Source organism: Camellia sinensis, chromosome 1, assembly GCF_055761805.1.
Source record: "Camellia sinensis isolate YWXY chromosome 1, ASM5576180v1, whole genome shotgun sequence".
NCBI classification, from domain to species: Eukaryota; Viridiplantae; Streptophyta; class Magnoliopsida; order Ericales; family Theaceae; genus Camellia; species Camellia sinensis.
The window spans coordinates 136,478,296-136,503,498 of NC_138961.1; the positions used below are offsets into that span (position 1 = coordinate 136,478,296).

The window sequence follows — 25,203 nt, forward strand, 5'->3', positions numbered from 1 at the left end:
ATAAGAAATTAATATTTTGAAACAAAAAAAAATAGTTAAAAGATAATGATAGTTGGAAGAGCAAAGCTTGGTCTTGCAACAAGTGTTGTGCAGTGTTTTTTATTAGGTGGCTTTGTACTAACCTTACCTACCTGTTAGTTAGTTATGTCCCTCTCTTATTAATTGCACCGTCGGGTAGAGCTGGGCACAGATTTATCCGACCCGTACAATCCGCCCTACCCGACTCTACCCGCACACGTATGGGTGGTTTCACAAATATAATAAGATAGGGTGCAGTTTAAAATAATTCAATTTTGCGGTTTACGGACAAGTTGCGGGTTTGACCCGTAACCTGCCACAACTGCCCGCACTATATATATATTTTTGGAAAATCCTGGCCATTTATTTACTTGGAAGAATTTACAATTTCCATTATATGTTCTGTATTTGTTTCACTTAATTGATTTCTAGTCTTACAAAAGTTGCACTTTGGTTAATCATTTAAATGATTCAAAGTACTTTTTTTAGATGTGTGAAGTTAAAATTAAACAATATCTATGTTAATTTTTAAAGAAAAAAAATTTAAACCGCAAACCGCATTGCGGGTGGTTGCGGTTTGACTTTTTCCCAAACCGTATAGATACGAGCGAGTCAAAATCGAATCGCAAACCACACAAATCCGATCCGCAAACACCCTTACCGCCGGGTCCTCCTCTTGTCTCAACTCTGTTTCCATTACCTTTTTTTTTTCTTTTTTTTTTAGAAATTAAAAATAAAAATGATTTAATATAGGACATTTGGTTCAAAAGTTTAAAGTTGAATTCTTTTATCTAAAGGTCTAATCGCAAAATTAGTATGTCCATAAGGACATTTCTCTACACAATGACTAAAATACCTATATATTTAAACTCGTGCCTATTCATTCCATTACACTATTCGCTGTCCCCAAAAACAGGAGTCCAGATCCTTTGTCGTAGAATCTTGCTGCCTTCCCTGCCGTGATCTTAAAATGACATCGTTTTGGATTTTTTTTTTCCCTTCCTTTTTCTTTTCCTTCTTGTTTTCTTTTCTCGGAGAACCCTATGGGCAAGAATAGAGACATGAAGAGAACTGACAAATCTCTCTCTGTAAAATACCAAAAAAGTAGAAAACAGTCGAGTACCAAACTTTTCTGGTGGAATTTTGAGTGGGTTTGATTTTGTGGAGGTTCTAGATCGGTCTTCGAATCTCTTCAATGGGTCTTTTGCCTGATGATTTTGGTGGAGAGAAATTGATACAACAAGATTTCTAGGTGTGTATCTTCAGAATTCACTAAAACTATTTCCTTGAATTCTTCAATCAATCTCTCGTTCAATAATCTCAGCGGTGAAATCCCTCAATCAACGGCGTTGATGAACCATAAAACAGATTTATTTTACAGCAATATGGATCTATCTGGGAAGAATCTGAAGAAGCAAGTGCATAATTCCATCAACATTTTTTTTTCTTTCAATATTTTTTTACTTAAACACACAATACTGTTTGATTTTGAATTATAAAAAAAAATGTGAAATGGTTAAAACCCCATATATTTATATGCATTATAGATAGATGTTTGTATTTATGTTTTGTGAGACTGTTCATTTGCAGTTTGTGGGTAATTTCGGTTATTTGATTCTGACTCTCCATTCAAAATTCTCATTTCTAACTGGGTGTCCATTGCTCTATTTGGTTGCTGAGCAAAGGCTAGAATGAAAGAACTACAAAGATTTTCTATTGTTTGGTACTAGGTTGATAATACTACATCTTTTTCTCACTCTCAGCCGGGGATTACACAACAATTTATCTTGACTTTGATCTTCTTTTTGAAATATGTTTGGACACCAAAAACAAACGAGAACTTTCTTTCATTTTCTCGAGTTTCTGCGCTACCAAACATTCAACTAGAAAGTAAATCCTCTTTTTTCTGGGTGCTCTCTCTGTGTCGTCGCCCTCTTCGTCTCTGTTCTTGCTCATTAGGGTTCTTACAAAAAAGAAAACATGAGAAAAAGAAAAGGAACGTGAAAAAAAAAAAAGAAAAGAAGAAGGCTAAAACGACGTTGTTTTGGAACCACGGCAAAGAAGGTCGCAGGATTCCGCGACAGAGGATCTGGGCTCCAAAAACATACCTAGAACCACCCATGTCTCTCTCTTTCTCATTCTGACGATCTCAGTGCACTTACCACCCCCGCCGTCCTCCTCTCTCTCTCTCTTCCTCTTCTATTTCTTTATATCTAGGATTTTCACAACCCTCTCTCTCTCTCTAGATTCACAAACTGAAAGGTCTATCTTAGATCTCTCACTTGAAGGTTTGTCTCCGATCTCGACGGTGTACGAGTTCTCGATGACGAACGTTAAAGGCAGATCACGCGAAGCTTAAAGCAATTTCAGCGATGGCGCAATACACCACCACTATCTCCGCCGTTTATCGCCTCATAGTCCCTACCCACCGTTCACTCTTCCTTTGACATGAACACCTTGCACAGCCAGTCTATCACAATCCAAACCCGCACCTAAAAGTTTGGTCCATGACCGGCTTGTACTTAGGCCTCAAAACAAAATTTTAGAATAATATTTATTCAAATACGGGGCCTTAAGAGGAAGCAGATCCAAAAATAAAAATAGAACGTCTATTAAATAGTGCTTAAATGCCAAGATCTTAAACATTATATCATATATACAAATGTCACATATGCAGTTCGTGTAAATACAGTCCAAGTCATATAGGTATAGGCAAAAGTTCACAAACCAAAATTTACATATGAACCTAATGTACAACACAAGCCAACATCGCCTGAACAAAGATAAGCATGGTAACTTATACTATGTTTCTTCACAGAGACACTTCTCAGGTGGCTTGATAGAGAGGTGGACCTCGGTACAAACTCTAGTGTTGATCCCTGATGGCTTACCTACATATATATAAAATAAAATGGTGAGCTAACGCCCAGTAAGTAATATTAAAGTAAAGAGGTTAATGAATGATGTCCTTAACATTAGGAAAACATAATTCACAATTTTGAAATGTATCTTAAATCATTTCAAAAGAAACATTTATCATTTCATAATCCATGTCTTTTCAAATGGAATACATATTTGAAATTATCACAAAACATTTTACGTGGTACATGGTACGTAATACTAGAATCACATTTCAAAATAGGACATCCATTCATGCATATAAAATAACACATCGTAACATTAGTCATATAGCGATGTAAAAACAATTGTACTAATATCATATGTTCTGAACGACCTCAGGTCCATGTATAACAAAACAACCTCGGGTCCATGTATAACAAAACGACCTCGGGTATCCAACCATTCAGTCAAAACTGAATGCCATCTGCTATACAAAACATAAGCGCTTTTCCAAAAAAAAAAAAAACACAGCAGATTCTATTGCTCAAAATCACATTGAGCCAATGTAAAAACCTTGCAGAACCAATCAAGCTAGCTCTTCGATTTTCTGCAACTCAAGCTCCACCATAGTGCCAAGTTTCGATTTCCATAGGTGCCAAACAAGTTGTCCTTGACAACTCCAAACAAAACATGGTGAGCAACCCGCTTGAACCCATGCTGAGGAGACTAAACAAGAGAGGCTTCAAATTCTCTGTCAAAGCAATTTCGAAAGCGGTACCAAAAACATCATGTCCGATCAACCATCGAACACAATACTGCTCTCGTCAAGCTCGAATTAATCAAGAGAGCCAAACAAATTGTTCAAGAACTGAGGCAAGTTCTCCACCAAACAACACTGGACTGTGGATGCAGTCAGGCTCTAACCAGTTCAGAAGTATCGAAACAAATTTCAAACGAACTAACAAAATACCAAGAGCCAAAAAAATTATGAAGTGTCGAGCAAACTCCAGATTCCTCCAACTGCCATTCCAACCGACAAACGCAAGATGATGCACCATCTTCATAGCTGCCAAAAAAGGCGCGTGCATCGTAAATACATAACTCTAACAATCTCTGCAGACTCCACCGAGTCTGCAAACGATTTATCCTCTCCAAATCCAACGACAGATTAAGGGATGGATCCCAACACATAAGATTCACAAAATCACCATCTTCACGTTTCTCCGCAACAATCTCTTCCAATCTTCAATGAACACCAACGGTCAGACCACTTCCACAGAAGCAAACACCCAGAGTCTGAATCGTCACCCAGAGTACCAATAGCTGATGTCTTCGAATATGGAACAGATTATGAAAATACAAATCCACAAGAAGAAGAAACAATCAAGTCACACAAACCGGAGACACCCCTGGATCTAATCGGACACGCTCATAGATCCCAACTGTGATAATGAATCTCAATGAACCACGACTTTGAAAATCGCCAATAATCCATGAAAGACCACCAATAACAATGCCTCAAGTAGACATTGGAAGAGAACGCCAAAACTCCACCAAGATTTGAAGTAAATTGTCACACATTCTCCTTCAAATCGACAAATGTGAAAACCAAGGCTTCACCAGATGCGAGTCTTCCAACAACGATCCATGAAGGATTTCCAACGCCTCCACAGAGGCTAATACCAATAAAGTACTACTATTTGGACTTATTACATATACCAAATCTCCGTAGTACACTCTGCCAATACTGGTTCTCTCTATCCCCTAGAGAAAAACCCAATGAACTCTGAAGTTCTGTAACTAACCCAAGAGTCTCCAAATGAATTGATAACTTCTGCAACTGACTTTGAAAGGTCTTCAATTGGCTTCCAATTGGCTTTAATCGGGTGAACAAAATTTTTCAACCCCATCACCCACATGGATGATAAAACACCGTTGTACAAATATCCCTCAATTCCACCGAGCATCCAGAGTGAATTTACACCTCCTATTTGGAATGTCTTCAACCGCCATACATCATCCTGCATGGCTCGCACCTCTATTATCAGGAATGCTTATAATTTCCTTGATTAGGTGACTCCACTCAAACTCTCTGGGTGCTCGTCGCAACTTCACTGCCACGAACCAGATTCAGGACAAAGAAAAAGATCTGCCTCTCCCTAGGTGCGCGCTGTAGCGTCTTATCCCTTTCAATTTCTTTGTCAGGAGCTTTCTTCTGTGAACTAGTTGTTGCTGTTAGGTCAAAATCCAGCACACTGCACCTTTGTACGACTCTACTGCGTACTCTTGCACTGTTGTACGCTTGCACCTTGTACGACATTCTTGCGTACTCATTTATGCTATCGTAGCCACGTGCTTCTACACCTTATGTGTGCACTACTGCAGCTGTTGCTGTTTAACATTCACATACTACCAGTACTTCTCGTATTATGTTTGATAGTAGCTTTAACTATCACAACATTCCCCTCAGCTTGCACTAGTTGTCAATTATATGTCTCCCAATGAAATGGTTTTCTTCCGATTGAACCAGATCTCTCGATTGCCTAAACTCAACAACCAGGAAAGTTTCGAGGAAAGACTGGTGGGGTCACAACTGGTCCCACTCAAGAACCAGTCTCTTTAAACAGTGTCTTTTTGACAGAACTTTCCTAGACATTGTTGATCTTGAGATAATCATGTGCAATTCTCCTGATCGCCCTTAACCAATCCTGATCTCCCTCGATTCGCCATTTGACCAAGAATGACCTCCTTTGGTCTCTAATGATCTATCTCGATTTGTATATGGTTGTCTAATCTGGTCAGAATCTGTCCATTCTAACTTCTTCAGTGAATCTGCAACGTTCCACAATATCCAGCAACCTTCCTTCAACTATTGAAGATGACAAACTTTCATGTTTTTGACAATCTTTAATACCCGTTCAGAATTTCACTATTATGACCTCGCGGTTGCGTCCGGAATGACCCGTTTAGCTAGGACCAACCTTCGCTGCACTTCCGGGGACTTCACTGAAATAATTTCCTCAAAACTGGGCAAAATTGCAAATTTTCCAAACACTCGGGACCAAACTATAATTTCACAAACTACAAGGGCCAAATTATAATTTGTAAAATTCAAGGAATATTCTATTTCAATAGAATATTTCGTCTAATGCATCTGACGCCGTCTGCCACTTTAATCTGCTTTCTTTTTACAAAAATTCTGATTCCAAAATCTGACCGTATGGATGTGTCTGGAATACTCCAAGTAGTTGGAAAGCACTATTGGATCGTCAGAAATGGACTCTGAATGGCTCAGATCAAGCCAAAATAGTTTGGACGCCTTAGATCTGTGGCTACACCTTAGCCGCGTAGCATTGGATCAATTCTCTTTGTGCTGACGTGGCACTGACTGGCTGCCACATGACGCTAACTGGTCTGCTACGTGGCGTTGACTTGTCTACCACGTGGCGTTGATTGGACTGATGACATGGCAAACACGTGACAGTACCTGACTGACGTGGTGCTGACGTATCGCTAACTGGGCGCCACGTGACTCGTCTTCTTCCTCTGCCACACGTCTGGCGCGTACGTGAGACTGGAATGACGCGCCGGCTGTATGAACGGCACGTGGAGGCGCGTGCTGCAACTAGGATTCACGCGCCACCTTCAGAAAGCGCTTGAGGGCGCGTCCGGCATCCTCTGGAGCTCTGATTTGCAGTTCTAGACTCCTCTCATTGAGACCTTGCTTCTGGTATGCTCAAAACTGGATTTCGAGCAATTTGATTTCTGGACAGTTTCGAAAAACAATCTGTTTTTGTTCCGAAAACGACCGATGAGGCTCTGATACCACTTGTTGGGAATCAGGGATCCCGCCCAAGACCTCCCAAAAATTATACCAAGTAGAAAAACACACCTACATCAAAGGAGACACCATATTTAACGTGGTTCGGCAATAATGCCTACGTCCACGGGAGAGTAACCGTTTATTACTATAACAATGGAGAGATTATAGAAAGATTACAATAAAGAAAAAGCTCACACTATCCTCACTTACCCATTTACCCGTCTCCCTCGCTCACACCGAGAGAGACGGTCTCTCTGCCTCACATCTCTCACTCTCTCTTTGGTTTGCTTTCTATTTTGCCTATCCAACACCTCCTCCATTTATACACACTGATGAAGATGAGAAGTCAAGGCTTAATGTGTTAGTGGGGCGGTTGCCACCCCCACTTATTTTCAATGGGGAGGTGCCACCCCCACTCTCTCCAATGTGGGTGCTCCATTTGAGTAGTGGGTTGGAGTCACCCCTTACTTTCTCTCTAGTGGGTTCTCCATTCACATGGGGTGATCCAACAATAATTTGCAAAATTGCAATAGGAAGGAAATGGAACTATCCAGAGATGCATTGGGAGTTTTGGTGGTTCTAATGGTTAGGTTTGGGCCATTTAAGTTATTGGGTAAGGTGTGGGAAGGGAATAAAGTATAGGAGGGGTGGGGAATTGACAAGAGTGAATGGAATGAGCGCAGAGCGATTTGGAGGTACAGAAGAAGTGAATGAGGGATTTATAATGGTAAAAGAGGGTGAGAATTAGGTTAGAATTGTAAGGGAGTGATGGACAACGATTGGTGGCCGAATTTACAAAGATAAAAAAATAAAAAATAAAAAATAAATGAGAAAGACATTTTCATAAATTTAATATGTGATTTCCACTTCTTTTCCATTAGTTTTGTTTATCTCGTAAGTTGTAATAATTTTAAAAAGGATTAGGATCCCCTTTAGTCTAGATTTTGAATTTGAAGGTATTGTTTGGGCTCGCGGGACTCACTACAGGTCTTGTTTCAATAATTCGAACTATTCATTTTGTCGGACACTTCGTCTCTTTCATCCACGAAAAAATTAGGCTGATCCGATAATTATAACTTGTTTAATTTATTGTGTTTACCACTAAAAAAATATATGGTTTATTTTTTAAAAATACAACTGATGCCTATTTTTTTAGTAAAAAATTAAACAAGTTACAATTATCGGATCGACCTAATTTTTTTTAGATAAAATACATAAAATGTCCAACAAAATAAACTATTCGGATTATCCAAATGGGACCCGTGATGAGCCTCACAGGCCCAAATAATACCCTCCAATTTGAAATTTAGACTGATTCCTCCTGAAAAAAATCTCACTTTGCATGGTTCCATTTTTCCAAAAACGATCTTCAGAAAGTTTTACTTTCTGATTTTCCGTATTTTTTTTGTTTTTATTGAGTTTTTTTAATATTTTAAGCAATTTTTTTTTTAACATTTTAGACATACCTAACATAAATATACCTAAAAGTAAAAAAATTGTAAAAAGAAATCTTTTAAAAATTCACTAAATACCAAAAATACAAAAAAAAAAAAAAAACAAGAGCATTCAGTATATTTTTTTTTTATATTTTTATGTATTTATTAATTTTTTCAAATATTTTGTCACAAATTTTTTACTTTTTAGATACATCTAAGCAAGGTGTATCTAAAAAAGTAAAAAAAATGTTTAAAATTTTAAAAATATTCACTAAAAACAAAAAAAAAATACTAAAATTTAAAAACTTAATTTTTAAAAAACTTAATAAAAAAATTCAAATAAAATATACTGATTTTTTTTTTTTTTCATTTGCTTCTCATACGTAATTTTTAAAATTTTATTATTAAATTTGAGCCTTATTATAAAGAACTCGCATTAACATGGTGTTAAAAACAAGGACTGTGGCATAGGAAACGGGGATTGGGGGACAGCGGGGATCTTTAGTGCATATATATATTTTTTTTGAACATGTAAAAAGGGTATGTGGTGTCATCATAGTCTCGTTGGGTCCTGACTTCGGGATAATTGATTGTCAGTCAGGAATTAATCCCCATCAAGTGAGAGACCCACCATCAGGATATCAGTGGAGCACGAACACATGCCACAGTAGTGGACAGGTGTCGAAAGGATTTATAGAGCATGTTCACCGAAGTGATTTCAAACACTCCCTCCCTAGGAATCGACCTGGCACGCGACTGTGGAATGCCTCGCATTCTCCACCAAGCCACTAACCCTGGTGGTGGGATCTTTAGTGCATTGGTAGGGCATTTTTCTCAATCTTTTTCAGTAATTTAAACTATTCATATGGTAAAATTTGTTAAATATATTATTTATATAAAAAATTAAGTTAATTAAAAATATGTAATCCCATGATTAGATACAAATTGTTTTATAAAAATTATGAAGATAATGTTAATTATTTATTTTTAAAAAAACAAATGTGTTCTTGATATAAAATTATAGATTTTCAATTAATTTAATTTTTTGTATGAATAATTTATTTAACAAATTTTATAATATAAAAATTCAGATTATCAAAAAAAAAAAAAAATAGAAAACGTTTTCACCGACTTGGTCCAAGAAATGGACCCACTTCGCCAGGCTCACCCCCACCCCCACCCCCACCCCCACCCCGTGCTGTTTGAGCCACTAATATTATTATTAAAAAATGGACCCCACTTGTATGTATCATTGTATCGTATTGAGTGCCATTTTGGGAACATGGTAAAAAGCTATGTTTTTGGATAAAATGTCCAAAAACGTGGCTGTCAAAAACGCCAAAAAAACCATTTGGCAAGTGCTAAAAACGCAGCCTTAAAATTACAAATTAGGGCCTATGAAAAATAAATAAAAAAATAACTCTCTTATGTTGAGTAAGGGTATTTTGGTCATTTTAATTTGATTTGACACCATAAATAAATATTAAACTAAAAAGCAAAAAGTCAGCTTTTTACCAACTTCCCAAATTACTTCCAAAAAAGCCAAAAATCTTGGTAAAAAGCCAAAAGCCAGCTTTTTACCAACTTCCCAAAACAACCCGAGTTGTATATGATGGGCCAATTGTCAACACATTAAGGCCTGGGTTGGAGTGTTTCAAAAAAATTTAAAAAGTCAAAAGTTTATTAAAAAAAAAAATTATCACTATTTATAAATTAAAAATATAAAAAAATTAATATTCATAATATTTTAATCAACTAACTTTACACAATTTTCGGGACTGACTTGACCCCTTCAGTACCGTGACAGGGAAAAAAAATTATATATATGAAATCACTAAGTTGGACGGTAATGTTGGGTTCATGGGAGCCCACAGGTCCCGTTTTGATAATCCGAACCGTTCAATGTGTAGAACTCATCCAGAACTATACACTTATAAAAAATCACGTTAATTGGATATTGGTAACTACATGATCAAATCAGTTTTTCATAAAAAATGGATGGTATTATAGTTAATAGTTGACAAAAAAAACTAACACGATCAGATAGCTATCGATATCCAATCAACGTGATTTTTTACAAGCATATAATATTCGACGAGTTCTACACATTAAACGATTCTGATTAGCAAAACGGGACCTATAATGAGCCCCCAAGAGCTGAATAACACCATTCAATTCAAACCCGAAGAGGAGGCAATCATTTCCTATCTCCTAACCAACTCACCACCCTACCCAACCTATACGCCTACTCCACTAACTTTTTCTACATACTTTATTTATACAATTTTTTAATACATATTTTTTTTGTAAAAAGTCAAAAAGTTAATCCAAATATCTATATTTTTTTCTCAACTTTTTAGTCTAAAAGTACACTTATTTAGAACACCCCAAATAATCCCTAATTTAAATTACTCCTAATACATTGGCCACTGGTCATGTTGTTGCCTCGTCGTCATATAATAAAGCTGTTTCTTTTCCGGGCAAAACATTGTGGTTTCATTTTGGACAATTGGATTGCCAAAAAAAAAAACTTGGGACAATTGGACGAAAGGGACCTAGAATAGAACGACTCACTCAATTCATGACAAGGCTTTGCAATTGCATCACCCAAGCTGTGCAATCACTCATTTGGTAAATTATTATGTGAGCATTCCCTCACAAATTAACCCTACACTATGATCAAATTTACCATTTAATATGTGCCGCTAGGTTACGACACTATGATTTTCCAACCATATTATATTGTAATTTGTAGCTTTTGATATTGTGTATTACGGACCAACCTTACTAGTTTTTGTAACATAAATAGAGCCAAATTACTTAGTTCAATTTGTGTTTGACTTTTTAAAATTTTATTTAAAGTTAATTTGTTAGGTAAATAAACTAAACTTGATTCAATAAGCTTTTCAAGTAGTTTGGTTCTACTCGACCTTAGCTTGATTAAAGTTTGTTTGTGATTAGTTTGAAAATAAACAAATCAAATTTAAATATATTTTAAAGTTTATTAAATTTATCAAATAAAATTGATATATCCTATTACTCGGCTTAAATGGGCCCATTCATAACCCTAATTTCAAAAAAATGACAATACAAAACTAAAAAAATGTCATTTCACAATGACTTTTTTATTAACTTTTAAGCTTTTTAATTTTTTTGGAATATTAAAAAATTAAAAGATTTGAGTAATTGCTAAAAATAATGACCATTTTATGAGTAAAAAAAAATTAAGTGGGTTCTAAACTTTTCTTTAGCTGATAGCAAATATGTTTTTGACTATTAAAAAAAAAAAAAATAAATCAAAAAATTGTTTTTTTGAGCTTTACCCCAAACAGGGTGTAAGGAGGAGTAGGACATACTTCATGGGAGGCGTTTTAAGTTGAACCTTGATGGTGTTTTATTTTTTATTTTAAAAAATGATTGAGACCCTCAATTTTAGACACTCACATGATCCTCAAAATAATCTAAACTACTCATGTATTTATTTATTTTATTTTATTAATTTTTTTTTTTTTCTCTCTCTCTCACTCACATGAGTGATCCAGTTCATTTTAGAGGTTATAAAAATCTCCAAAATTAAGTCTCTCAATCATTCTTGTTTTATTGATTTGATAAATCTTGATGGTGTTTTTTTTATGCCTTAATGTTATAATAATTGTATTTGATTTATTATGAGATGATTGTAGCATTATTATTCCCCATGCCCAAAAGAACAAGACCAATTGGAGGCTGCCTTGCTGATCCTGAGATTGGTTTTTGATGAAGTGAGGGATCAAAAAGTGGATTGGAGACATGTTTGGGCAATTCTTTTGAATCACCTCATTTATGAGTGGGACATTCGAGTGACATGATATTATGACTCAACATTAAAGACATCAACAAGACAAAACACAACATTGTTTCATTTCCTACAGCACTGTTTCAACTGCATGCATGACACATGAAACATGTGCTCCCAACCAAATCAGCTACTGGGCCCCCAAAGGTCACTATCACTTAACAAGAAAGGGCCTCAGCTGTTTTCTACACTAGGTTTCACTACTGTAAATTAATGCCCTGTTTAAATCATAAATTTAATTAAAGAAAAAATAAATAAATTTATATTAATATATATATTTTTTATTTTTAAAAACAATTTGTACTCTAATCTATATCCAAACATAGCTTAAAAGTCACAGTTGGAGGCATGAGGCTCAACTTACAACCATATTAAAGATTGATTACAAATGAATGGAGTAAGTTATTTAAGTTTAACTCGATAACTTAATGTGTTAAACAAAACTTAGATTATTTATATAACAAGTCAATTTTGAACGAATTTTTAATTCAGACTTTGAGTAATTTGATTTTTTTGGGTTGCATGTATTTTTATCAACTTGATTAATAAGTCAGTTAAGTTAATGTATTCAGTCTTTAAAAGCTCTTCGGTATCAGCATATCAAAGCCTAACGCAAAAGGAGCAAAAACATTGAATATATATATATATATATAGATATATTATAATTCGTCGCATATCATAAACACTCAAAAATCTTATTAACATCAAATATATATACATAAGTTGCAACCCATAATTTTTGCAAACATATTCTCATACAATAGTAGAACTAGTTTTGATTATGAAAACAATTATTAAGTTTTGAATAATATTTTGTGATCATATTGTAAATGATTACGTCATTTATAAAACTATGGTTCCAAATCACATCAAACCAAACAGAATCAAACTAGGTTTTACTTATTTGATCTGATTTGTTTCAAAATTTTCATATTTTGGTTTGATTCCATATCTCATAAAACCATAAGTAATGACTTGGTCTTTGGTTTGGAAAATTTGATAATTTGGTTTGATTCCATATCTCATAAAACCATAAGTAATGATTTGGTCTTTGGTTTACCTCTAAACCATACCAATATGAAACATGCCAAAATTTAAAATAAAAATCGCCCTATATATAGATAGAAGGAAAAAAACTGAAATCAAAATTTAAAATAAAAATTCAATTATATAATAAGGATTAATTTGGACATAAAAAATATGTGCCATAGTTTCGCCGGATGAGATGTATGCTTTATATAATAAAATAGATAATTCATATCCTTGGGTCATGGTCAATTATAGAATGTGGAGTGAAATGTTATTTTGACCATTGAACCACTAGCAAGCCCATTCTTCCAACCTTTTAAATATATGAAATTTAACAAGACCATCTAGAAAGTTCTTCAAGACCTGTAAGTGTACCACTCTAGCATTGTCTTGACACTTGTCAATGGTGTTTTTTGCCCAACACCTCTTTTTTCCAATGCATGTTCCCTTTGTGTTGCTTAGCAATGTAGGCCTGATGATTTCTTGGCTTCAATTATTCTTTTCAATCTTCAAGCTTAATCTTTTTCTTTCTTTCTTTTTTTAACAATTGGTGGGAGGAGATAGGGGAAAGAAAATTCCATCGCACAGCAATGACTTGAACCCCAATTTATTAATAACCCCATTTGCATGCATGGACCCTAATTTATTGATAGGACAATTAACACATGATACAATTAATATACAGAAGAGAGTTGTAACTTACACCGGTGACGTTGACAGTAGAAATTCTGGTTGTAATCTTTGTAGCAGTATCCCACAGAAGGGGCATAATGGTTTTGAAAGTAGTTCTAGCCTTGAAGATTCAGTAGAGATCTTGAAATCTGAAGGATAAGATGGCATTCTGAATAGAGCCTGGGGTGCCATATTTGAAGTCCGTCTCTGACAACACAAGCAAAACCATGAAGTAGTAGTAGTAGTAGGGCAGACCTGCATGGAAGCAGCACACCGGAACAGTTTGTGTCTCTGACTAACTCCATCGCTGCTATTCACACCTTGGCAGAAAGCATATTCTGTAGATTCAAATGGAACAGATGCTGAACAATAGCTACATTGCTCTTCTGCTACAAATTGGTGTATGGAGTGGAGCCCGCTGTTGAAGAAAATACAGATTATAAGATCGTATTGAATAATAAGAAAATAATATGAGTGTGTCAGCAGGCAATATTCAATCATACAACAAAGCCTGGCACTTTGAAATTGCCGTGTTCTATAAGCACCTAAAACATTCAAAAAAATAGTAGACCGTCATTACAACCACATGTTCGACTCTGAAAGAACCATGCGTCTCACGGGAAAGGATTTCCTCTTGAAATTAGAAGAATATTACAAACACACTAAACTACGGAATGCTTCACGAAGCAGAAATTGGATACTGACAATACGGTAGGCAGCCTTGAGTTACTGCTATCAAAATTGTTATAAGGCTCTAAAAGTAGGTACACAACTACGTATCCAAAGGTTGCAATAGTCTTGAGTCAGAATACTTCTTGAGCTTCCAGAAAACCTTGAAAGTATTTAATTCTACCAAAATAAATTTGTATAAAATGGTGAACTTTCAAAATAATGAAAAATGCTTAATTCACAAAATATAAACAAACAAAAAACACTGAAATGCCTCTCCGCAATTATAGCAGATGTAACTCCTTGTTGATGGAGGGGCATTTAAGCAATCAGGCGATACAAGTTTAGTGGAATCCCTGAGCCAGAATGTAATGCAAACCGGATTTGGCTCTACAAGGGGCATACGTCAAAAGATGCAAACAAAATTCTTCAAATAGTGGCACCAGATGAGAGTGGGGTAGACAAGAGAAAGAGAGGTTCTCAAGAGTGGCTCTCCCAGGTGCAAGGAAGATCAGACCATGAGAGTGAGCCCTCTGATATTACATACTGCCCAATTTGGCTGAAGACAATGGATGATGAGACCTATGACAAAAAAAGAGTACTCAATCTGCCAACCTGCAGTCCCATGCTGTTGGGCCAACAGGATTGGCCCAGGCATGTCATTAACAGATGATTCTTCATAATGTAGATCATTATTAAGATTGGTATAGGATGATTTTCACTTTCACTATCCATGGAGATGTCTGTTTTCAATATATAGTTCTATCAAAAGGACAGATCTGAAATCATCAGATTATACAGAAAACAGAACGACGTCATTCCATTACACTGGACATCTAAATATCAGCCATCAGACAGACTGACACATACAAAAAGATCCATAATGCAAATCAACAAAACAAACAAAGAAAATAAACAATAAGAAAAAACGGTGTGGTTTTTAAGGAGAACCTCTTCTTAAGCTTTCTGACTTCTGCTGCAAGGAGTTTCGGATGATCCCGTACATAATCATGATTAAGTGCAACCCATTGCTCCATTTGTGCTAACCCAACAGGATGCCAGTATCCCGTATCAAAATTTGTGGATGAACGTGACATAATGCTTGAAACAGCAGAGAAACTAAAAGCCACGAGCCTTTCTCGGAGTTCTCTTTCACTGCTCAGAAGCAGCTCCAGCCACAAAGCAAGGTGTTCTTCTTCAGCACCACGTATTCCTTCAAAATTCTTCAAACCGCAGTTAATTTTGTCTGCCTTCAGCTCTGCCAGGACCACACGCCGACTTATAATGTTAAGGAGGTGCAACTGTCGGGAACTTTTTTTTGAGAATAATCTAGAAGAATGTAACAAGGTTTTTGCACACCACTTAGCTAGTACATGCTCCACATACTTAGGTGCAGACTGCTTGAACGTCAATAATGCTTCTATGATATCCCAAACAACCAGAGGCTTCTCTACATGTTCATATTGATTTAAAGACCACAAAAAATTATACTTCCAATAAAATAATTCCTTGTCAGGAAAACCAGAAAAAGCTTCAACATCAAACTCAGGGTCTCTGGAAGATAAAACATCACATTGCTGCCCACCAATCCAGAAGAACTCAACAGCAGCCTTCTGAGTCCTGAGTTTTTTGCAATAGATGTTAATTTCTGAATCATAATATACAAAGTTAAGACGGGCAAGGCAAACAGATTCTTTTATTTTGAAACTATGTGGCTTTTTCTCTTTATCCTTCATTGTTTTCTTAATGATAGCAACTTCTAGGCATCATGTCACAATTTTTATTTTGCATTTTCTATGTACTTTATTTCATATAGCGCTGTATCTCAATCTATTTCTTGCTATGTCATTATTTTAATGTGTATGTGCATGCCAATGTCTCTGCAAGCACACATGTACCTATTATGCCTCACATAGTATGCACTGTATATAACTGTACTAGAAGTCAAGCACATATGGGCTTCGTTTGGGAAGTTGCTATCTTAGTAGGCTATTTTAGTTTTTGGTTATTTTAGTAGGCTAAAATTTTTGTGTTTGGGAAGATGATTGGATTTTTTTATGGTTGGATGTGATGTTTATGAGAGAAAAAGTGAAATGATTATGGGTTTGATGTGATATTTTGTTTTATTAGCTATTTTAGCCTATTTTATCTTTTTGTGAATTTTAGCCTAAATTAGGCTATTTTTTTTCTTCCCAAACACCCCCATGATGAGCGCGCATAATAAACCGAATAAAATTTATTATAAGCAAAAATAAACTTAAATTAAGCAACAAAAATAAATGAAAGAATGAGAAAATCAAACATAGTTTATTCTGTTCATTTTTTCTTCCATGATCAGGGCATTTTGCAATAATTGGTTGCTCAGAATGATAGAAGAATTGTAGCAGAGAAAGGTTGTGGAATAAAAGGCAGAGAAGAGAGAGAGAGAGAGAGAGAGAGAGAGGAGGGTAGAAGTTAAAATGTAGGGATTGAGAAGTGATAAGAGATAAAGAAGACGAGGAGTCCAAAAAAGGGAGGACATTCATGGTTATGTAACTATCTCCATCAATTTACATATCTATTCCCAATTATTGGTTGGAAGAGAACTTGTCATGAGTGATAGTCTACTTTTTTATGACTCTTTTGAAAAAAAATAAAAACTGCCAGCTTAAAAAATTGGGCTAACCCAAACAGGAAAGGGATTTTTCCTTTATGTAGTATTGTAGATGTATATGCGTGTAACTGCATAGATATGTCCCCATATGTGCTGTGCAAGTACTCATAGATGCACATACATAGTAAAACATTCTAGTGCAAAAAGAAATAAATTGGAAAAAAAAAATAAAAAATCTAACCTTGCCTGGTACATTGGATTTAATAAATCAGCATCAAAACTACGAGCCTGCAAATATTGGCCAAGATATTGTTATCAGAGTTATCTCTCTTAAACTTCCATTTTGCAACCTTTATACATCAATCCAAGTAATATAACTCCTCAGAAAGGTTTAAACTTGAAAAAGGAGAAACTGCAAGTTACAAAGGGTAATAAAATAAAAAAACTAGAATGTTCAGATGAAAGAGTGGTTATGCAACAAAAAATTGAATTATAGGTGAAACAATTGTGGAAAAGATGCAACAAAGTATGCTGGGATATGTTCTTCATGGAAAATGTGTTTGCCAGTGAGGAGAAAATATTTGATTCAAATGACAACAAGAAGAACCAGGCTAACTGAAAATATGGTCTTTGGTAAAGCTAAGCAGCAGAAAGGGTTGTGAAGCAATGAACTGCTGTAGTAAGGCTTTCTTACAATTGAGTTCTCTCTTTCCCTTATTTTAGCTGTGACAGAAAAAACTCAAACTTCTCTGTCCCTTTGAGAATGTCTAACTTTCCTAAACATCTAAAAGATAGCTACAAGGAACTTTGGAAAACTCAATGGTGCCAAGGTTTATGTACTAGGATTTGAGGCATGATAAGGATTTAAGCACTTGCTTGTCAAGCTGATCAAAGTTTGTGGAAGAAGCAGAAAAAAAAGATAAACCTCAAAAGCCTGTGCTTGCACTGGTTTGATGCTCAGATAAGAATATACCTTAATTTCTGTAAATCAGCACTAAAGCACCTAAAAGGAACAAGGACATATGTAAAAATGAGATGAATGTTTTGAGAGGAATCGTGCTTTAATTAAGACATGTCTTTGAGGCTAGAGCATTTAACAAATCTTTCCTTCAAATAACAGCAAATCTCAATACTAGGACCATCACGATGACCTTGAACAAGAATATGACAATCAAATCAAACGCCTAATTCCAAAAAAGTAAGAACAGAATGTGTCGCTTTCAATTCTCTGGCCCCATGAAAATCCAACTCCCATCATTTGCTGAGTGTTAAAACAACGACTAACTCAAATAGGCGAACAAATATTGGAAAGAAAGTATAACAAAATTTGTTGACCACCTCCTACAAAGCAGTATTCTCAGATACTAAAGAACAAAGTGTTGTATAATTTTCAAGGGAAGCCACTAGTTCAGTGGGTAAAACTTGGTTTATTAACTTTGGGGTTGTGGGTTCGAACCTGAGGGCAATCACTTTGTGCAAATTATGCCAAAGCTTAGGTCTGTAATCAATCTACCCCTCTCAAACCCCATCCAATAGCACTAACTGGGCGTACCTTTTTAATGCCATAAATCCAAGACTTAAATCTCTCTCTCCATTGCTGCAATTCTAAGCCAGAATCATGGACTTGGATTTTGTTTTTATTTTTTTCCTTTCAGAAAACAAATGCATATAAAATGGCCAAGGATGTCTACTTTCTCACTTACTGACAATGTAGGTGGCAAATACAATTTAATAGCATAAATAATTTCCAAAATTAGAGAACTTCAGGGAGGAAATATTATACCACAGCAACCACCAGATTTCCAGGGGATGTTGCTAAACCAAAGCATGAATCAAATACATTTGGAACCTGAAAAGAAATCTTCGCATTTGTTGAAACAGAAGAAAAATATTTGGATGTAAAATGAATAAGAAGGTCACATCATACATCACTGGAGCTCCTCGCACCAGGAGTATTCGAAGGAAAGGGCACTTCACATAGGACATGGTCACGTAAAATCCAGCTACGCACAGAATTGTCCTGTAATCATCCAAAAAAAAACAGAATAAAAAAAAATCCCTTAAATTATTAACTATAATAAACTGTATGACTTTTTCAAGCATCCTGTAACATAGGCAAGCTGTAAGCATCATGTGGATGCAAATAATCAATACAATGATAATTTCGGATAGCTAATAATACATCTTTCAAATCCTCTGCTTATTGCCTTATGAAGCATACCAGGTACGTGAAAAACGTATCCTGCACGTGAAATACTTTGGGTACAGCTCGGTTCGGGATGGTTACGTTTCGTGTATGGGATGGGTCCTTCGGGTACTTTAGCGGGTGGGTATAAATGTAATTTTTACAAATATAGGGATATGTGAACAATTATATTGTGCCTATGTTTAAATTTTTTTAAAATATAGGGTATTTTTGCAATTATAAAAAACATAAATAATACTAAGGATTCTTTTTTTGACCACTACAAAAATGCCTCGATTATTTTTTTCATTTAATTTTTTAATAGTTACATGTCACGTGCTACTACAAATTATAAAAATATATTTTTTTATGAATGAACCAGACCGTAAGCGTATCCTGCCTTTTTTTGGCTTTGTTGTATCAACGTACTCGTACCCGCACCCGTGCTTCCTAGATGAGAATAGACATGTTCTTCATTGAACACCTTCAAAATCTCACCATCTTTTATTTTTTAATTTATTTTTGATAGGTCTGAACTAAAAGATAAAAGAAAAAAGGAAAAAAAAAAAAGAGGAATAAGAAGCCAAACACGAAACACGGGAGAGAGAATATCATTAACTTTTAAAAAGATTGAAAAGCTCATATATGAAACTCAAGCATGTAGCCATTAGATGATTAGAGATTTATGGTTACAATGTTAGTATGTCAATTTTAACAAAATGGACTAGTGATTTTTTCCCCCCTTCCTTTCTTTTCTTGTTTGTTTGTTAGAATATGATTCCAAATATCATTTTTAACAATTGACAACATTGTATGTCTTAACAATTGACAACATTGTATGTCTTACAAATTCTATGAGATATTCAAAACAAGTTGCAGCAATAAATTGTAGATATTTTGAAAACAAACCAGTAAAAAATTCAATTCACATACAAATTTTTTAAAGAAAAAAGATCTCATAAAATATAGTTAATTTACTTCATATTCCAACACCTATTCAACTAAACTTTGAAGAAACAATGATACCTGGCTACAGCTGTACAAACAACATCCATCAAAGGCCCACGCTAAACCTGTAACCTGATCAAATCTTACCCAAATAAGTCATCATCATTAGGCAAAAAGATTGATCAACAAGAAGAAACTTACAATATGATCATGTGCACCATATGAGCCAATTTTAGCAGATTTGCTGGTAGTGGTAGATATGTCACAAATCAACACATCAAAAGACCCGGATCCTTTGCCAACAGCTAAATGCATTTTCTGTGGGGACTGTATGGGCACAATAAGAGAAACCACGGAGACTGGGACCGAATCAACAGTTACAACCTATTTAAAAGTAGAAATAGCAAAATGAAAAAAAAAAAAAATTAATTCCCTTATACTATGAGATATGAACAAATGAGATACTAATTTATATAAAATACTGACCTCCTTCAACAGAGAAAAGGGAGTATGATTAACTTTGGAAGACTTCAGCAATTCCCCACTATATCCCAGCCAGATCTTCACACTGGGAAGAACAAAAAAAGAAGAAACAAACTAAGCATTTTTGGTTTAAAAAAAAAACTAAGCATGTTGAAAATTAATCTCCTAATCTAATGGGTTTTGAAAACTTTCTTTGACCACAAGAGCAAGATAAGCAGCTTCATTACTACAGACATTGAAAAGATAAGCAATTACATCTGGATTATTATTCCAGCTGAAGCAACATTCTTCAACCCATCAATAACATTTTTATTTTCAAAATAAACATAAATGTAATGCAGCTGTGATCTTATATATGATACCCCACCAGATTCACCTTGGTCAAACACCTTAAAAATAGATAGCCATACCATTTCCCTCTGATTAAAAAAAAAACACTATATTCTTCAAGAAGAATAACAGATTTGCCAAATCATTTTCACGAAGAAAAAAACCAATGGACAAATAGAAAATTAATTAACATATAGACACTGGTCAAACAACTTAAAAAACAGATTGCCAGGTCGTTTTCCTCTGGTTTAAAAATAAAAATAAAAATAAAAAAACACGAAGAATAACAAATCCACCAAATCAGTTTCTCAAGGAAAGAAGCCAAAGAACAACATTAAAGATCAATAATAGACTTCAGTAGACTTGTAACTAAATCAAAGAAAGATTAGAAAAATATACCTCTGATCTTTTGGTCACCAACCCACCCACACAACCCTTCTCCAAAAAGATATCTAAAAATACCAGTGAGATTTCTAAATTCACAAGCCATAATTTGTCAAAAAGAAACTAAACATTATGATACAAATGTGAATCGAACAAATCTCACTCTGAAGAACACAGGTCCTTTGAAGGAGCCAGACTACCAGCTAGCTTAGCTGGAAAAAATCACTTGGTAATCATACTGGAGACCTTTGATCAAAGCCTACTTTCATATGGATTTGCGGGTTTTATGGCAGAGGAGCACCCCCTCATTGCCATTAGGCCCAAAAAATATCAAGAAAAAAGATAATAATAATAATAATAATAATAATAATAATAATAATAATAATAAAGAGTGCAGGTTCCACATTTAGGAACAGAAAGAAGTCCTAAATGAATAAGACCTGTTTGTAAGATGTTAAAATTTCATGTTTCTTAAGATCATATCCAGAACCAGAACAAAAAGTCCTAAAGTTACATACTGTACCCAAAAAGATATCTAAAACTGAATTAATTAACCAAGTAAAAGAAAGGCAAGCTTTTCTTAGAAGACTATGTACATAAATAGTGTTAATTACATCCAGATCAAACATACAACATAATGAATTTGTAAATACGTTGCTAGAGGATCCAGGGGAGCATCTCCAATGCCCATCAATAAATGATTTTTTAATAGAAGAGAAAAACAGTTAAAACCACTGACCATAATGCATCGGTAGACCAAACTCACCTCCCATCAGAACTCCCAGTAGCCAGTAAGAGCTGAGGATCTGAGGCATTAGAAGCAAACAAGGCCCAACCAATGGCAGTGATCCAAGCACCATGTGCCTGGAGAAGTCCAACAAGAAATGCAGCAGTTGAATCCTTGTTGCTCATAACAGAGAAGCATTGCGGTTCAAGGATTCTCCAAAATGAAATTTTACCAGACTTCCCTCCAACTGCAAGTATAGAACAGTGATCGGATGAATAATCTGCAGAAACTGACCCAGTTTCAGACATCCAGTGCATAACTGGTGACCAAGCAACAACAAGTGATGATAGCATTGCACTGCGAGAAGCATATTGATCTGCAGTTATTTGTTGGAGACTGGATCTTTCTGGTATTTTCTTTAGAGGTTTTGCTTTCAAATTAGGCACAGAAACAATTTGACTCAGATTATTTGCTTTCTTATTGTTAGATTTGATCCCAACTACCTGAAGGAAGGTAACAAAAATCAGAAAAATGCAGAATGGAACAAAAGTATATTAATAAGCCAAAGAAAGCAAATTATTAACCTTGTGAAAATATCAGGAACCCTTTGGATAGATGTGGATTTGAAATCAATGGATTTGACCTTAATCATTAAAGGACAACAACTTAAATTTAGATATGATTGTTTACTTATGAATTTCAAGATTGAGTTAAATAGCTTTATCATGATGGATTTGAAATAACTTCTTTTTTTTTTTTGAGCAACAACAAAATTTTATTAAAAATTAAATGAGAAAGAGGACAAGGAGTCCTCATACAAAGAGAGAAAGAAAAAGAGCAAAAAAAAAAAAAAATCATAGCCCTAGGGAAGGCAAACAGCGGCCCAATCCCTAGAGATCAAGAACAAGGGAACTCCTTTAAAAGGAGTGGATACAAATGCCAAAAAGACGCCAAATAATTCACCCTATCCCACAAAGCCTCTACACTTGCTTCCTTGCCATCAAAGATTCTAACATTTCTCTCCAACCATATGGCCCAAAAAATAGCAAAAATAATGCGTGTCCACATTGTTTTGGCTCTCTTGGTTCTCCCAAACCCTATAAACCGAATAAGAAGCATTTGAATACAGTCCCGCAGAGCAACCCACTGCTCATCACATAAACCGAACAGCCGCTGCCATAATACACGAGCCACCGGGCAATAGTTATTTGAAATAATGCTAAGAATTCTCTTTCTAGCTACAAGGATCCTACTAAAATATATATATATATATATATATATTTTAACTTATCTTAACTTATATATAATGCTAAGAATTCTCTTTCTAGTTATTTGAAATAATGCTAAGAATTCTCTTAACTTACCTTCTTCCATTGTTTTTCTATCTATTTAACCTCAAATCCCTTGATTTTATTTATTTTTTGTCTAACAATTACAGGAATTGAAATCCACATCTATCCAAATGGACCCTTAAAAGAAGGGTGCTAAATCAATACGAAACAAAGGAAAAGATAAACAATCTTGATAAAAAGCGGTACCTTACGCAACTCCTGATCGTTCATTTCAATCTTGACTAGAGTAACTTGCCATGACTTTTGCTCATTAATCCATAATGGTGCCAATCTAACTGAGCTAGCATCTAATGTGACTGATCCAGTATCCCCTGTCATTCAGAATATGTGATGAAACACATGAAGCAAATCATGAATCCGCTGGGACATTATATGATGCATGATAAGTACATCAGGATTTGCATTCAAGTGCTAAGGATAAATTATATGAGCACAAATGTTTCATCTTCTTGTTTGCCTACCAGATCAAAACAGAGAAAGAGAGGAACCATTGTATATGCCTAAGAACCAGTCTGGGTCATACTTGATACATACTGCGATATTGTTATGTGCTTTCATAAAAAAAATATCTAAGCCTTTATGTGCTTTCAGTATTGTTATGGTTTACAAGGGCACCAGCTTGAACAACTGCCCATGGCTGAGAGTTAAAAGTGTCTTTATTTGCATATAATTACATTAAATATATATTCCATATTGGATTTACATCTGAAGATCAATGAAGAATACAATACTAAAGTAAATGATAACTTCACGTTAGAAAAAAGAAGGCATAAGCTTATTGATATCTGTAAAATAGAGTAAGTAGAGAAGCATTCTTCAATATGTTTCAAAAGTGCCAAGTTGTCAACACAGTTGGGCATGGGTACACCATGCAAAAAATGTCCAACATGATGATTACTTCAGGGTATGTTGTACTACATATCATAGATTGTAGCCAATATTTCCATTGGGCTTCCCTTTACACTTCATTTCATGGAACCAATCAAGTAGATTCTCCTAAATAGAAACAATATTCTTCTCAGCAGGTTTTCCACTGAAAAAGCTTACTTCATAGTTCATGGCAAGAACAAGATCTCTTGAGCAATCATTTTTCCTAACAAAGGCACACGACACACCTAGATAGGGGTGTGGATTATGGACACGCTAATTCTTTAAGTTACAAACTTGAGGTTCTGTAAAATTTAATCAAGAGACACAATACATCATATATTACTCATTCAAAGGGCCATAAAGGTGAGAGCGCACCATGAAGTTTCACCAGAAGACCACTTTCATTTAAACCCATAAATATGGCTTCAACCCACCTGCAGAGTCATATCAAAAGCTTGTATATAAGTGACATAAACACCAAAATAAACGTAAAAGATAGAATTGAAAGTTTGTTTCCAATAATAACTGCAATTTTAATGACTTGGAAGTTGATAAAAGTAAAAATAAAAATAGAAACCAAATGCATTAATATAAAGGAAACAACCATGTTCATGATCATGCTTAGAATATTAATTTTGAGACCACACTCAGAATTTGCAGAAGATTCATCACCATTTCACATTCACATAGATTTGCTCACAGTAAACTCTTTAACTCACCAGATCCACTTCCTAGAATATGTTTTTAAAACAAGAAAATATGGGGGCAATGTAATCGCTTCCACACCCCTCGCTATCTCTGATTCTAAATTATCCAATTGTAATCCTCACAATACATTTGGAGAGCCAGTTTCCTTAGGGTGATTTGGCAAAAGTTGAACTTTATTAACTCTGAATGACTATTTGAAAATGTTTTTTTTTTCCTTCTTTTCTTTTCTATCAGCATTGAAAGGATATCAAACAAGAGCGCTTCAGAGAAGGAATTCCGAGCACAAGAAAAGCATAGTTT

At 35.1% G+C, this 25,203-nt stretch overlaps 1 protein-coding gene across 6 annotated transcripts in view; it reads right to left on the reverse strand.

The window, feature by feature from the left end:
- Positions 1–2,607: 2,607 nt before the first annotated feature.
- LOC114292096 (Transducin/WD40 repeat-like superfamily protein) overlaps positions 2,608–25,203 on the reverse strand; it is a 28,552-nt gene continuing 5,956 nt past the window's right edge. For 2 of the 6 annotated variants that reach the window (XM_082884858.1, XM_082884871.1), the window contains exons 10-21: positions 24,571–24,629; positions 23,512–23,636; positions 22,013–22,476; positions 20,536–20,617; positions 20,251–20,433; positions 20,128–20,181; positions 18,844–18,936; positions 18,700–18,765; positions 17,158–17,204; positions 15,275–15,943; positions 13,686–14,072; positions 2,608–2,909 (exon numbers count right to left, since the gene is read on the reverse strand). In XM_082884858.1, the coding sequence (XP_082740984.1) occupies positions 2,906–2,909; positions 13,686–14,072; positions 15,275–15,943; positions 17,158–17,204; positions 18,700–18,765; positions 18,844–18,936; positions 20,128–20,181; positions 20,251–20,433; positions 20,536–20,617; positions 22,013–22,476; positions 23,512–23,636; positions 24,571–24,629 (2,233 nt within the window). In that variant the 3' untranslated portion in view covers positions 2,608–2,905. Of the gene's footprint in view, positions 2,910–13,573; positions 14,073–15,274; positions 15,944–17,157; positions 17,205–18,699; positions 18,766–18,843; positions 18,937–20,127; positions 20,182–20,250; positions 20,434–20,535; positions 20,618–22,012; positions 22,477–23,511; positions 23,637–24,570; positions 24,630–25,203 lie in introns of those variants that run through there. The other 4 variants (XR_014339093.1, XR_014339092.1, XM_082884877.1 and 1 more) reach the window with 4 other exon arrangements.